Genomic DNA, 15,889 nt, shown 5'->3' with positions numbered 1-15,889 from the left:
CGATAGCGGAGAGATGGAAGTGGAGTTGGATGTTCTGATGTCCAGCTCATATGAAAGCGATAGCGGAGAGATGGAAAAAGAATTGAGACTTACTGATCTATAGAAAAGAGCTTTTAATCTTTCAGACAGAGAAAGATCACCTTATAGCACGTATTTCATCTTTAACTTTGAAAAGCTCAAATCAGTTTAGAGTCTAAGATATGACATAACAGAGGATTAGTTAACTAACTTTTGACAAAGAAAGAATAAATATTTCATACTTGACATGTATTTTGTAGGACTAACAGAGGTGAGCTAATGAAGTTACGCACACGAAGACCGAAGAGAGTCGATTCGTCACAGTTTGCAGCAACTCACTCTAACATATGAAACGACTTGGCGCATTTTACGTCGAGATCTTAAATTGAAAGCGTACAAAATACAGCTTGTGCAAGGATCGAATCCTGGCTCCTTTCGACTCAAATAAATAATAAAAAAAATAAATGCCAAAGAGTGTTCTTGCGAGTGATAATAAACGTTCCCAAGTAAATTTGAAGTTTCTATGTTTTCTTTGTTTTAACTCAGAAACCTCGCTTAATTAAAGTTATACGGTTGTACGTTAGGTAAAACACAAAAAATTAAAAATTATATATAAAAGCATGTAAAAATTAAAAAAAAAAATATACAAAAATGTTTTAAATAAAAAAGTTTTTTTTTTTTTTTTTTTTTTTTTTTTTTGTTGGGGAATAACTAAATGGAAAACATGAAAAATAAATGCCGAAAAATATTTTAAAAGGAAAACCAAATATTTTAATGCAATAAAAAAATATTATATAACGAAACGAAATAATAATGTTTTTTTTAAATTTTTTATTTACGATATTTTCAGTATTATACAATAATGTCCTTTTTATTTTTCATTCACAATATTTTTGTGGTTTCTATTTTTTGTTTACATTTCATTCCGGCGATTACATTGCTAAAAACGCTTGAGAAACAAAAGCATGCGGTTAGTTTGCGTCTTTAAAATATTTACAACAACAACTGCACAATAATAGCAATTCTATATAAATTATGTCATGAGCCATCAGCTAATTACATTTAAATGCACTGTTGCAGCACTGTTGTTTACAGAAACTAAAAAAAATGTCCTGTGTATATACATACTCGTATGTATGCAAGTATAGAAGTCGAAAAAGTCTTTTCGTATTTGTAATCAAACTCCAACTTATTTTTTTTTTATAATTATACTGATAAATAAATAAACACTGCTCCTATTATATTTAAAAACTTGGGAATCAGATTATAATCTCAATAAATGTTGTTCCTTAAAGAGCTACGCAAACAACTAAATAACGGTAAGCATACCTTCAAACATTACCAGAGAAGTATTCAAATATTTCTTTCACCAACAATTAGTTGGCAAATCACTTCGGTTTATATATTTTAAAATCTAATGCGCAACAAACATATAAACATATTCGTATATATGGTGATTTTATACATATATATATATATAAATATATATTTGTGCCTCTGTCTTAGACAATGTTCACATTAAAGACCATAAAATCACTTAACACAAATTTTATTGCCAAACTTTTGAAAGTGACAATACGCGCGGGACTATTATACACATTTGTAATTGCATGTTTAGGTATGTCTGCACACACACACACACACAAACACAAACACACATACAGCCATATATATATATATGACTGCGTTGAAAGGAATTCACAGTTGGCGCACACAAAGGACATTCACCGTGGGAGGACAACAATTGCTGTGCGACATTGATTGCAATGAGACCACCAAGAGAGTTAAAGTGCAAAGTGCTAAATGCTTAAAAACATTTTCAATACGATGGGGAAGAATAAGTAGAAGCTGAGTAAAACGAAGAAGGATTGCTTGGAAGTGTTAAAAGGACTTAGTGGAAAGTTGCGGCGTTTTCGATGAAAAATATGAACAAATATTTAGCATAGAGAGTAGGAATACCATTTCTGGCTCAATGGGAAATTACCGCATTTGGGAAGAAAAGCAATCTGAAGGAATTGTAGAACTGCCATTTCATCTAGGAAAAACAAGGGTTTGTTGGTCAGTGAATCATCGATCCATATTTCTTCAAAAATAATGCCATGTTAAGCGACTGTTTGATGCCTGAAACAGATTGGACTCAACGGTTGGACCATTTGAGATGCAGTTGCGGCCAATATTTGAAAGAGATAATCTTCAAAAAATAAATCTCACGGAATGTTCTTTCGCATAATAATAAACATTCCGTATTAAATTTGAAGTATCTGTGTTTTTTCTTTAAAAAAAATAGTAATAATCGAAATGGATCACCCTTCTCAGCTTCTAATATTATAGTTGTCCGATGTATATTAATATGAAATATTTAACATTCTAACGCGCAGTACTGTTCATACCGACATTTACTGATCTGCGCCTAAAAAAACACGACTCACTAAATTTTTCGTGGTCAAAAAGATCTTTTTGATAAATTTAAATACTTATTAATATTTCTCAAGTTGGCAACATCTTAGCCCTTAACATACAGCGCTGGTCTTTTCGACCCTTTCTCTGATAATCTCTCCCATAGTCACTTCGTTTTCAATTTCTGTTTTATAGCATTTCTCAGCAGGCGTAATTGATCAATTAACCTTCCTTTGCTCAAGTAAAACGCTAATCTAGATCCATTTATCATACAAAATAAGAATCTTTTACTACATTAATGCCTAATCGGATTCAAATCGAGTTGAAACTAGAAGGCAAGTAGAAGGGTTGTTGTCCCCACTGTATATTTGGTTATTGTCCATGCTGCAAAATTGGTTGTGTGCCTTGATAAAATAGCAATCAGTTGATGAGTACAAAATGAAGAGCACAAGTAAGCATAACAACTGATCGTTAATCAAGCCTAGCTTTAATCGAAAGCGAAAACTGGTTCCTCAGTTTTAACCTTAATGTACTAAATTAACTTGGCTGCACGAAAAGTTTATTAAAATAATAGTTGGATAAATTCGATCGATGTTTTCCTTATCCTCCTTATTTTTAAAACTTTCGAGGTTATTTAAAAGACAGGTATAAACAACACATACACTTATAGAAGTACCATATCTGGACTACTTCAAATATTTTCGAACTTTCCCCAAACGTGCTGTACAAACTCTTAACTAATTTTTTACTAAAGACTTCGCCTGTTATCTGCGCTCATTTGCAGCGTTCTCATCTCTGTCTATAAACGAGTACATATATGTGGTATGCGTGTCTGTTGTTTGAACTTTGAATTTAGCGAAACGTGCCAACATACTCGTAAATTATACATTTTTCGAGTTACACGAGCACACACATTTTCGGATTCCTCCATATGCTCGCAGCACACACACGTGCAAACGTTCCAGCAGGTATTATGAACGGATGCGTGTTAGCACACCTGTCGTAAGCGAGAAATGGCAAAGCAGTAGTGTGAAACTTTGCAGCGACTTTTAGTGACTGCCGAGGAGTTACGAGTTCACTTTCCGCTCTGCGCTGTATTTATGGAGCTACTTAAAGCAACAGTGGCTTTGTCCTTACTAGCTTCTTATATGCTAGTTGAGAGTTGCTAAGCAATTTTCAGTGGTTAGTAATAATGCTTTAATTTTACCCTTCTTAAAGCAATTTGCTTGAATTCCTGAAGGCTCGGAATTCTTGCTCCGAGTTTCCGGGACTAAGAGTCTCTTAGATGTAAGCAACTTTATATTAACCGCCTTATCTAAACCGCTGTTATATGTATACCTTCAGAGCTTTAAAGCAGTTATTCTGAGAATGCCACATAGGGCCTTTTTCTCATTTTAGAAATCGAACTGCTCTCGATACCTTTCTTAATTTTGCCTAGTTTTTTTTTTTTTAATTTCTCTTTTTTACTCTCTCGAAGCTTTCGATCGTATTTCAGTATGACTTGAACTTAGCGATGTCTTAAACAGTCTCCTCTCTTTTAGCAAAATCGCATGATTTTTTGTTAGTTATTCCATTTAGGACGCTAAATATCAATTAACAAGAGATCTATTCTTTCAGAAAGTAGAAGTTAAAGTCGATAAGCGAATGCCAGCAAGATTTCGGTCTCCACTGCGCAGAAAGGAGATATGAATATGTACGGGTCCCAAATCCAGCGTGGATTGTTTTTGCCTATTGGCTTCTAAGACCGGTAATCATGAGCGGCTTTAGCCATATGTAAATGAATCGTTTCTGGCCGCTACCAAGTAAATGGCGCACAGAGCACTTTTCTCACTTGCGTGAACTTTGCACATGGCTCCATTCTCCGTTGATAAAACGATGAGTTGTACGAGATATACCGACATTGAGATAGTTCAGCGAATTAAGAGACAGCGGCTACGCTGGCTAGGTTATGTCATCCGAATGAATGAAAACACTCCATCTCTGAGAGTATTCGACGTAGTACCCGCCGGTGGAAGCAGAGCAAGAGGAAGACCGCGACTCTTATGCAAAGACCAGGTGGAGAAAGACATGGCTACACTTTGAATCTCGAGTTGGCGCCAAACAGCGAAAAAGAACGAAGAAAATTGTATGAATTCCTGCTCACTTCAATGGAGATCAAACCACACTAAACGTAGTAATTCTACAAATCTCCCACGCATTTTACACCTCGTACAAATTAACGACACCCCGCGCAGCGCAAACAGTACGTATAATCGCCAGGAATGGCATCTCTAACATCATTTCCAACAGCATGGGTACTTAACAATCCGCCTGTTGCATCAAATTAATGAAGTTTGTATTTGAAGCATTCATTGTACCGCTGAAGTATCAAGGTAAGCACCAAGCTTACTCTAACCTAGTCATGGCAGCGGCTAAGTGATCGCAGTCAACGCTTCAAAACCAAGTATTTCGGCAATTGGATTCACCCGCTAATTGCATGCAATCTAATTTATTAAGCGAGACAAAATCTGCTAAATCAATTAAACTTAAACGAGTTTGTGAGCGCATTAAGTGAGAAGCTGCTGAGGAAGCTTACTCTTCATATTAGACTAGCAATTAACTGCAGGCAGCTTTATTCTCGAATTCGATTTAATTAAAAAACTAAAGTGTAAAATGTTGTCGTGGCAAATCACAGTCCACTGCGACATTTGAAATAAACACAACCCCCACAGCGCTCATGCCCCTCGTAGCTGACGAGTGAGTTTTGTTGAAATCAATTTTCCAATTAACTAAAATCAATGAAGTGCCAACGACAACAGCTGTCAGCGATTTATACGTCCAGTGACAACAGACACAACTGCATCGTATATACATACATATATATATCTTGTAGATATATATTCCTATAGTTAGCAGAGTATCCCAGATATATTTGCTGCACGTACCAAGTATTTTATTTCTACAACAATGAACGTTCGTTCATCACAACCCGTTGCGCCAGCAGCAGCTCGAGTCCAAAGAACGATCATCTGCAGGGTAAATTTGTAAAGTTTACGAAAACAAAATGCCATAAACGAATCGGTGTTCAAAGCCAATTTGATGCGACAAATTGCTCAAAGTGATGCAAAAGCAATAAATAAAGTATGCAATGAATAACGGCATTTATAATAAACAAACTAGTTTTGTATTTAAATAACAGTGAGTTTATCAAAAATAGAAAATATGAAGAGAAAGTTTAGAAATAGATTACAGTTAAATTTATGTAGTGATGATAGCTTTGGCAGAGCACTACAGCTGACATTGTGAAGAGCGTAAGGGAATTTCGCTCAATAATCTCGCAGAGTGTACAACAACAAACCGACTGGACCTTATCAGTGTGGCTTTAGAGCTTATTCGAAAAGACTCGTGCAAAAGGATCGACACACGTCACCTCATCTTTGATTTCTAAGCTGCATTTCACAGAAAGAAAAGGTGCTGGTCATAACTTCAAAGGCGTAGATAATTTCCTCTATCTTGGTGCCCGAATTAACAACAACGTCAGCCTCGAGATCTAACACAAAATAACGCTTGTCAACAAGTGCTACTTCGGTCTGACTGACTACAACTGAGAAGTGAAGTTCTCTCTCAACACAGAAAGACCTAACACTACAATTCATCATCCCCGTCCTGTTATATGGTACAGAGGCAGACGACGATATCAACATCGACATTACGAGTTTTCGAGAAAAAGGTTCTGTGGATTTATGGTCCTTTGCGCATTGGCAACGTGGAATACTGCAGTCTATAGAATGCTGAGCTGTACGAGATATACGACGGCAGTGACCTATGTCTTTCTGACATAGTTCAGCGAATAAAATGACAGCGGCTACACTGGCTAGGTTAGAGACCTTAACTCTGAAAGTATTCGAAGTAGTACCCGCGGAGGAATGTGAAAAACCAGGTGGAGAAGGACATGGCTACACTTAGAATCTGCAGTTGGCGCAGTGAAAAGGAAGAACAACTGGCGCACTGTTGTAAACACGCCTATAACCGTAGGCACTCAAGAGAGGTTCTAACCGACGAAATCATTAAAAAACAGTCCACAAAGTAATATTGGGTGACCGCAAAATGAAAAAGTTCGAGAGAACAGGCATTCTATAGGTATCTACTGAATGTGTGCATTATATCATTCATTAATATTTGCATATGAGAAAACTCTGTGGAAAGTAGGTGCCGCTCGAGCTAACTTTAGATCAAAAACAACGACGTATGTGCGATATGGAGTCGCTTTTGGAAATGTTCAAGTGAAATATACCCGTGTTTTTTCATCTATATGGGACAATGGATAAAACATGGCTCCATCATTTTACTCCGAAGTCCAAACGACAGTCATATTAGTGGACTGCACACGTTGAACCCTCGACAAAGCGTGGAGAGACACATAAGTCGACCGCTTACGCGATTATAGCCGTTTTAACAACAGTGCGCCAGTCGTTTCTTCTTTTCGCTACGTTGCGCCAATTGGATATTCCAAGCGTAGCCAGATCCTTCTCCACCTAGTCCTTTCAACGGAGTGGAGGAGCAGACGAAGAGGAAGATCCTCTGCTTCCCCCAGCGTTAAAGTTAGGGAAAACTTATGGCACCAATATTTTAGGACGCTGAAGGTATAATATGCATCAGCTATCTTCAAAGGAAAAAAACCATTAACAGCGACTATTATAGAACGTTGTACCGTTAGAAGGATAAAAACACCGATAGACGGACGCACTTGAAGAAAAGAAAGTGATAATTCAGCAAGTCAATGTACAGTGTTAAAAGTAAATAAAAACGATGGCGAAAATCCATCAATTGTGCTTCGAATTGCTTTAGCATCAATGCAATTCTCCAGATCAGACCCTCTGCGACTATTTCCTATTTTCAGATCTCAAAAGAATGCTAGAAGAAATTTTCTCGAACGAAGGAGTGGTCGCTGGAGCGCCGGTATATTTTGAAGCCAAGAACAAATCATACTACAAAAATGGCATCGAAAAGTTAGAGGGTCGCTATAATCATTGTATCACCCTTGAAGGGAACTTCAAGTTCAACCCTTATAGTGAGTTTCGGTTTGTACATAAAAACATATCTTAGAGTTGTAGCAAACAAGCGGTGGTAGCTTTGGGAAGCAAGTCAGTGCTTTCTTCATATTTAGAATAAGCTAGAAGTAAAAAATGTTTTCTCTAATCAGGCAATCTCCATATTAATGCTTTAGAAAGTCTTTCTTAGTAAAGTAATGGTAGTAGAATACATAAAATATCTTTTTGACAATTTTAAATCAAAAAGATTAAAGAGAAGTATTCTCCAACGTTTTAATCATCCAACAATTAGTGCACACTTAAAATAATTTAATTTTTGACTTCATCTTCTATATATTCGTCTGACAATTTGTTCGAGGTTTTGTAGGAAATTCGAAGATTTATAATTTCAAATTAGGGTCAACCATAATTCCAAGTTTCCGCGAAAATTCGTGATATCTTCTTTGTAATTTCAAACTAAGGCACCCCTAATTTTAGCACAAGAGCCACCGTATGGTTGCCAGGCACAAGATAAGCTTACCAGTTGAACTTCTTCTTACAATTTTGATTACATAATATCCATATGTATATTTTCGTAAGCAAAATCAATACTAAACAATTTTCTTACTTCACTGAGGCCCTTATTAAATTGACATTTCATTTACTAAATTTCTCATTTAAGCCTCAAAACTGAAAGATACACTTATATCTTCGTACGATAGACATTTCTGGCTTCATTTTGTTAATTTATTAGTTTCTTATTAAATTTGTGTTCAATCAGGAGGGCAGCACAGTTGCAAGACAAATTTAAAATGTCTTGAATAAACAATTTACAAATCTAACCACATTGTGGAAGAGATGTCAAAATTTGGAGCTGATTATGTCTATGAATCGAACAAGCGCTTAGTTTGCTGGTCATTCGAACTGCAGGTTCTCAATAAATCTTAATTAAGCATAGCCGTAGGGTGGGTGTAGTTTTGAGTAGAAACAATGAGTGTACTTTTATGGATTAATTATATAAATAAATATGTATGTATATATAAATATAAATATATATATTTCTATATGTATCACATATATAGATAATTCATATTGATGGATTGTTTATTGAATTTAATGAAATGAAATAGGAAACTGTTAGGTGAAAAGCCAAGGGATGGCCCAAAAGTTACAAACAAGCTCAGGAGCTTTTGAAAACTCAATATCAAATATCAAGGTACTTTACGAAAAGGGTTCGTTGATTCCTTGGAACTTGATTTTGATCGTTCAATTCCGCTATATACTATAGTAGTTCACTCTTAATAATATCATCAGATATTGTACCGATTCTTAATGTCATAATCCGTTCCAAATTTTGTGAAGTTATCTTGTCAAATGCAAAGGCTTTCATACAAGCACTAGATTTTGATCGATTAGTTTGTGTGAGAGCTATATGATATAGCAGTTAAAAAATTTCTTGTGAGGTTGCTTAAAAATTCATGCATAACGCATTTCCCAAAGATAAACCTTTAAATAAAAAAACAAAAATCCATACAAGGACATGTATCTGTTTGTTATATTATATAATATTAATTATGAGATCTATCCAAAAATGTCATAATTAAAAAATAATGATTTTTCAAGAAATCGATGGTTAAAGCATATACTTTTCCATTATTATAAATATTTTTTCTTTTATGGTCGATTACATAAGTTATTATTAAATTGAAAACTAACTCTCAAGCTCTTCATACTCTACTAACACTGCAAAATTAAACAAGAAATGTTCGACATTACAAAGGCACAGCTTTCCACAGCACATAACGGCACATGTTATGCTTACAAAACGAGCATTTATATATTGTCAACAAAGTGAGCATGTCAGCACTTAATTATGAAATGCTTCATTTCCTTACTACTAAACAGTTATTATAGGTCACTCATACGCCCCATTGTACTACACTTGCCTCTGTATATACAATTGAACACGCACTTATATTGCTTGTCACTGAAATCAAATATTAATAATTGCAATAAATTCGAAAGCACACAAATAATAATTATGTTGGAAGGTAGGTCAATGAATGAGGACAAAAACAAAGCACGCATGATTGTTGAGTATTGCAGGAAGACCCTAAGGACTTAGTGCAGCACTAAGTAATGTATTAGCAACAATTAAGATGGCTATGTTAGTAACAATAATAATAAGTAAATCATCATTGTTATTACTATTTGTAAATATATACATGTATTTGTATGCGTTCATAGTAGTGCCAAGGACAATGCTCATACATTAAAGGATATTAACAGCAGGAGCTTGAATAATTAATAAAGGCAAGTATGTGTTTGTATTTAAGTGAGTTGGTCGATAAACACATATAGATTCACATATTGTATACGAATATACATATATATGTATATATATATTTATAGGTTTCTATATACTCTCATCTATTTGAAAAGTGTGCGTCAATGCGTCACATTGCTTTGCCACCTAACTCCATGTTCAACAACTGGATAATTAATAGCAAAAACCATGCGTAAGTTTGGGGTTTCTTTGTAACCTTGCCAGCGTGGGCTGTCGCTTGCTCAGCCTAAATAAATTGGGCGTTAAGGCGAAAAGTAATAAAAGCCTGACGCTAGCTCTCACTCTCCCTGCAATGGAATATTATTTGCGCTTATGACAGCTGTAAATTAGGCTTTGTTATTGTTATTCTTATGTTCGTACTTAATGTTGTGGCTATTTTTTGGCGGTTTGGCTTTTGCAGCTGTCACTCTTTGTTTATTAATGTCTATATTATTATGATCGATTAGTTGGTTAATAAAAATTGGCACTGCATGGGGAAATTTGTTTAACAGCAGTGAAAATGTCCTATAAACATAAAATGCTAAATAAAAACAATGAAATAAGTGTATAGTAGCATGAATGGATTTAAATACGACAGAGAACGCGGAAGCCAATACTAAAAAGTGTATTTCACGCAATAAATATCTTGAAAGAAATTTTCAGAAGATTTCGAACAAGTAAAATTTTCAAAACTAAGTCAAAAGTACTAAGTGAAAGCTCTTTTAAACTGAAAGGTCTTTGAATGAGGCCTTATTAAGTGTAAGCTCTATTTAACAGAAAGCTAGTTGTAAGCGAAAGTTCTTTAGTTTAAAGCATTTAAGCTTTCTAGTGAAAACTCGTTTTAAAAAAAAGCTACTAATTTAAAGATTTTTAGTGAAAACTCATTTTTAGCGAAAGCTCTTTAAAGGAAACCATATTAAGTGTAGGCGCTATTTAATAGAAAGCTATTTTTAGGCGAAAGCTTCTACTTTCAAGCTTTCAAACTTTTCAGAGGAAGGCTCTTTTAAACAAAAGCTACTAAATTACAGCTTTTTAGCGAAAAAATTTAGTATGCGAAAGCTCTTTTTAGTTGATAGTTTTTAAGGCCTCGCAAATGAAAGTTTTTTTTTAAGAAAAACTTTTTTAAGATTAAAACTGTGAAAGCCTCATTCACTAAAGCTCTTTTTAGTTGATAGTTTTTAAGGCCTCGCAAATGAAAGTTTTTTTTTTAAGAAAAACTTTTTTAAGATTAAATCTGTGAAAGCCTCATTCTAGTGCTTGTTATTTTCAAGCACTTATCTTTAAATTGCCAAGTTCTTACATATGAGAGCACTTTTTAAGTGAAAGCTATTTTTTAGGAGGAAAACTATTTTTAATCGAAAGCTCTTTAGTTTAAAGCTTTTTAATGACAGCCTATTTTAAGCCAAGACTACTAATTTGGAGCTTTTTAGGGAAAACTCATTTTAATCGGAAGCGCTTTTTAGGTGAAAAATTCTTTTAGGTCTTGCAAGTAAAAGTCTTATTTTAAAGAAAAACTATTTTTAAGGTTAAAGTTATTAAGCTGTTGTTAACTGAAAGCTTCAATCAAGGGAAAGTTACTTTCAAGCACTTATTTTTAAAGTGTGAGTTCTTACATATGAAATTATTCTTAAGTGGAAGCCATTTTCTAAAAGTAAAGCTGTTTTTAAGATAAGGTGTTTTTAACCGAAAGCTATTTGTGCGCGAGAGTTCTTTAATTTAACGCTTTTTAGTGAAAGTTCTTTATAAGCAAAAGCTATTAATTTAAAGATTTTTAGTGAAAATTTATTTTTAGCGAAAGCTTTTTTAGTTCAGAGTGTCTTTTAAGTCTCGCAAGTGAAAGTGCTTTTCAAGGAGTATCTATTTTTAAGGTGAAAGTTATTTTCATGTGAAAGCTTTTTGAAGTGAAAATAATTTTTAGTGATGATTACAAACGTTCTTATATGCCACAGCTTTTCTTAAATCACAGCGTCTCTCTAGTGATAAGTCAAGTTTAATTTCTTCTTCTCTTCTTAAATGAATCTTTAAGTGAAAGCTCTTTTTTAAAAGGATAGCTTATAGATAGCTTTTTCAGTGGAAAGTCATTTGAGAATTCTTTTAAAAAATATTTTTACTACTAAAAAGCTTTTCTTAAGTACACTTAAATGAATATCTAAGAGAAAGCACGTTTTTAACAGAGTGGTTATCTGTAAGTGAAAGCTTCTTTCTGTGAAAGTTCTCTAAAACCAACTTTTTTAATGCTAAAAGCTTTTTTAAATAAACAAAAGCTTTTTTTAAGTGAAAGCTACTTTAAATGAAAGCTAATTTAATGTGTTTTTTTTTTAAATTATAATAAATGAAATAGTGCAAAATTATTATGCGTTTTTTAAGCTTTTTTACATACCTTAATAAGCATGCAAGCTACTCAGAGCATCAACTACAATCTAACCTATCTTTATCTTTCACTTTATCACATACGCATGACACCCTAAGCTTCTTATGGCAATTAAGCCTTTGGCTATTAAGTATTTATATCACGTCCGCTGACATCCATCAAAAAAATCCATACATAAAAATGTTTGCAAATGGTTTGCAAACAATGCACAATTCCAATTTGACATACTTCAGTCATTTGTATGCAAATAAAATCCAAACATTCGCGAATAATCCAGCAAACCAAAACAAATCCGCAACACACACAGGCACACACAAACAAAGAATCGCGAGTAGTCCACCAATAGCAACCGCGATAAATAACGTTTTTTTCGCTAGCGCACAATAGCTGCCTGCCAAGCAATTGGCACACCCTTTGCTCGGCCGCCAAAACGAATTTATCCACTCGTTCACCAACAACTCTAAATCCCCGTGCAGCACAAAAAAGAATTAGAAAAGGAAGGGTAAAAAAGCCAACGCTCAAAATTAGTCAAAACTGGCAGTAGAAAAATAAACAATAACAACAACTATGTATATAGCAACAACAGAAAGAAACGTTCACACGTCGCAAATTTATATGAGCGCACTCGCACACACACACACACACAACACAATACCATGCATAGCTTCATACATATCTGGCCGTGTATGTGTTTGACTCTGTGCGCCCGCTGTGTGCCCCCCATGAGGCCCGCGGAGCAACCGTCAACAAGCTATCAACAGTTCAACACAGCAATGACAGCGCAGGAGGGGGGGCTGGGGAGCGCGGAGTTACCCTCGTAACCCAACCGTGGAGCCGAGAGATTGCGCATTAACGGTGTGAGTTGGCCGACCATTGAGCTGACGTCATCGTCAAAGCGACACAGACGTTAACGATTACGACCAATATGGCAACACCATGCCAACCATATAGCCACCGTGAATGCGAACGCCAAGCGGAACACAATCAAGAGCAGCGATGTGCCTCATTTTCCTGCACACATGCAACCTATAGGCCACACGCACACGCACACACTTGCGCGCATAAATCACGAGGGCTCAACGACGCCGAGCGGCCATTTGTCCTGCTGAACGACCACACCATTCAACGGCACTCGCCACTCACCACTCACAACTCGAGTGAAGCGCGCCTTGCCGCGCTTGCCTCGGCGTAAGTGTGTGGGGCTGCATTTTCCTTCCGTCTGGCCTGGCTGCCACACGCTGCCGCTGCGGCACAGCATGCGTGGCGACAAATTTTGTGTCAAAAAATCATTTTTTTCTACACTGACTGTTGGTATTGTTGTTGCCTTTCACATTGCACTTCCTCGATTTGTTGCCACTGTCCGCTATCATTTGCCTTTTGTTGTCTGTTAACTGTATTTGACACTTGGCAATCAAAATCGCAGGATTTATACGCTATAAAAGCGTGGCCGCTGTTTTCCCGTTTGCAAAAGTCCAGCGCCGCGCCGCTTTGTTGCTCGGCATTCCTAGCGCCATCGCGCGCTTTCGCAATTTTGTGTGAATTTACGGCTGCTGCCTGCCGCGTTGGCGGCTATTGTTCTTCATAAGTTAAAGAGTTCGCGCGCGCGAACTCTCGTTGTAGCAATTAAAAGCAGCAGTTTTGTTGCACTGGCATGCTTTAAAACTGCGATAAATTTAAAGTAGTTCCTTAACGAGAAATGGAATGTTTTGCAACACAATATGTAAGTAATGGTATTTATGAATGTCTTGTAAATATAAACTTTACCGCGCTTGTAGCATGTTGGACTACTTGCGTCACCTATAAAATCCAGTTGAGGAGAATCTATATAGTACATATATGCACGATGAAATCCTACCCCGCAAACCTCTCTGACTAAAAGCCATAGATTTTGAATATTTAGAAGAAGAGGACCATTTAGAAATCATAAATATCTAGCAAAGTTTTCTCTCCAAGATTCATTTGGAATATCGTTCTAAAACCTTTTATATATATGGAGATTCTAAAAACTTTAAAGTCACCTATGAAAGACTGATAGATTTTCTAAACGTTTTTTGTCGTGCCCAAAATCCGGTAAGAAAGTAAAAGGTAAGCACGAATAAAAAAGAATTTTGATGTGATTAGAGCTCAACAGCCACCTTTCGGTAGCTAACCAAAAATTCCGTATATTTTAAGGCAACTGAAAGAGTGTCATGTTCTAAAATAGCATAGATCTCGGCGGCCCATAATCAACTTAGAAGACATAGCTGTACCCATTTCTGAATTGAGACTTATTATACTAGCTACCAGACACTACCGGGATTTAGTAGTCAAAGTTATTACAAGGCTAACTTCTCTTCTTCTTTACTATCGTAGAAACTGCTTCCGCGGTTATAGTCGAGTTTACAACCAGTCGTTTCTTCTTTTCACTATTTGGCGCCAATTTTAGTTACCAAGTGCAGCCGGGTCCATCTCCACCCGATCTATCCAATGGTGTGGCGGTCTTCCTCTGCTTCCACCGGTTCTCATTCATTCGAACAACATGACCTAGCCAACGCAGCCGCTATCTCTTGATTCGCTGAAACATATCAAAGTCGCCGAATATCTCGTAAAATCGCTACGCACAATTTTTACATCGTGGCGGGGACAGTTGTCATAAGCGTGCTCCAGCCGGTCAAAAAAGAATATTTGATCATGTCGTTATTCTCTCCCGTCAGAACGTGGACGCTAAACATTTTTATGTTGAAAATTTTCGCTCTGATGTGGAATCGTCCAACGCATTTCTTAGACGGCGGTGATGTTAGCCTTTATTTTTACAAGGACATTTAAAGACCGGTCATTCCAGGTACATGCCCTTAAATCGTAGTCCTTATTACTTTTGCTGTGGCTGTCATCAAAAGTGGAGTCTTGCATCAGAGGCCTCGCTAGGCGAGTAGTATATGTATTTTTATACACATTTAGAATGTATAGCGTGACAGAAAAGTCAAGAAAATAAAACTTGTGCCAGAACTGAAGCTGCTTGACCTTCCCAAGCGACATCGCTTCACTCTGTGGGTTCTGGAAAAGCTCCTAGAGAATCCGACGTGTTCCAGCCAAAGTTTGTTCAGCGATGAGACCTATTTCTGCCATTTCTTCAAGAAAAAACAAAGGTTTTGTTTTTGTTTTAGTGTTTTTGCGCGAATGGAACCATCGGTTAATATATCTTCAAAAATAATACCGATGAGAACGTAACCGTCAATAGCGACCGTTAGCGCACCATGATAACCGACTATTTCATGCCGAAAAATTAAGCTTGTGACCTCGGCGACATTTTTTTTTTTTCAACAAAATGGCGCCACTTCCAACACAACGCATCAATCAATGGATTTATTGAGAGAACACTTCGGTAAGCAAACATAATTTCACGTTTTGAGCCGGTCTATTAACTCCCAAGGTCGTGTGATATCACACTGTTAGACTTTTTTCTGTGCGGATATGTAAAGTCTAAAGTCTATGCGGACCATCCCGCTTCGATTCCGGCCTTGAAATAAAACATCACTCGTGTTATATGCCAGTTATCAGTAGAAATGCTCGAATGAGTCATCGAAAATTGGACTCAGCGGATAGACCATGTGAATTGTGGCTAATAAATGCAAAGGAATGTGAAGTTTCCGTGTTGTTCCTTTAAAAAAGTACGGAACCTCTAAATAGAATACCTTTTATAATTTATTCAATTTTTTTTTTTTTATTAAAAAAGAAATTTTTCCAATTTCTACACCGAAACATTGAAATTTTTTCCTCTAATAATTTTTA

General features: G+C 36.1%; 1 protein-coding gene across 1 annotated transcript in view; it reads left to right on the top strand.

Annotated features, from left to right (window-relative positions):
• The window catches only part of LOC108967273, a 1,561-nt gene extending 1,263 nt beyond the window's left edge, over positions 1–298 (top strand). Inside the window, exon 4 of the mRNA XM_018930576.1 lies at positions 279–298. Coding sequence (XP_018786121.1) covers positions 279–298 — 20 coding nt within the window. The remainder of the gene's footprint in view (positions 1–278) is intronic.
• Positions 299–15,889: the final 15,591 nt, after the last annotated feature.

Source organism: Bactrocera latifrons, unplaced genomic scaffold (genome assembly GCF_001853355.1).
Source record: "Bactrocera latifrons isolate USDA-ARS-PBARC rearing strain unplaced genomic scaffold, ASM185335v1 scaffold_182, whole genome shotgun sequence".
NCBI lineage: Eukaryota > Metazoa > Arthropoda > Insecta > Diptera > Tephritidae > Bactrocera > Bactrocera latifrons.
The sequence above is the reverse complement of the archived record's forward strand: the minus strand, read 5'-3'. Positions and strand labels throughout refer to the sequence as shown.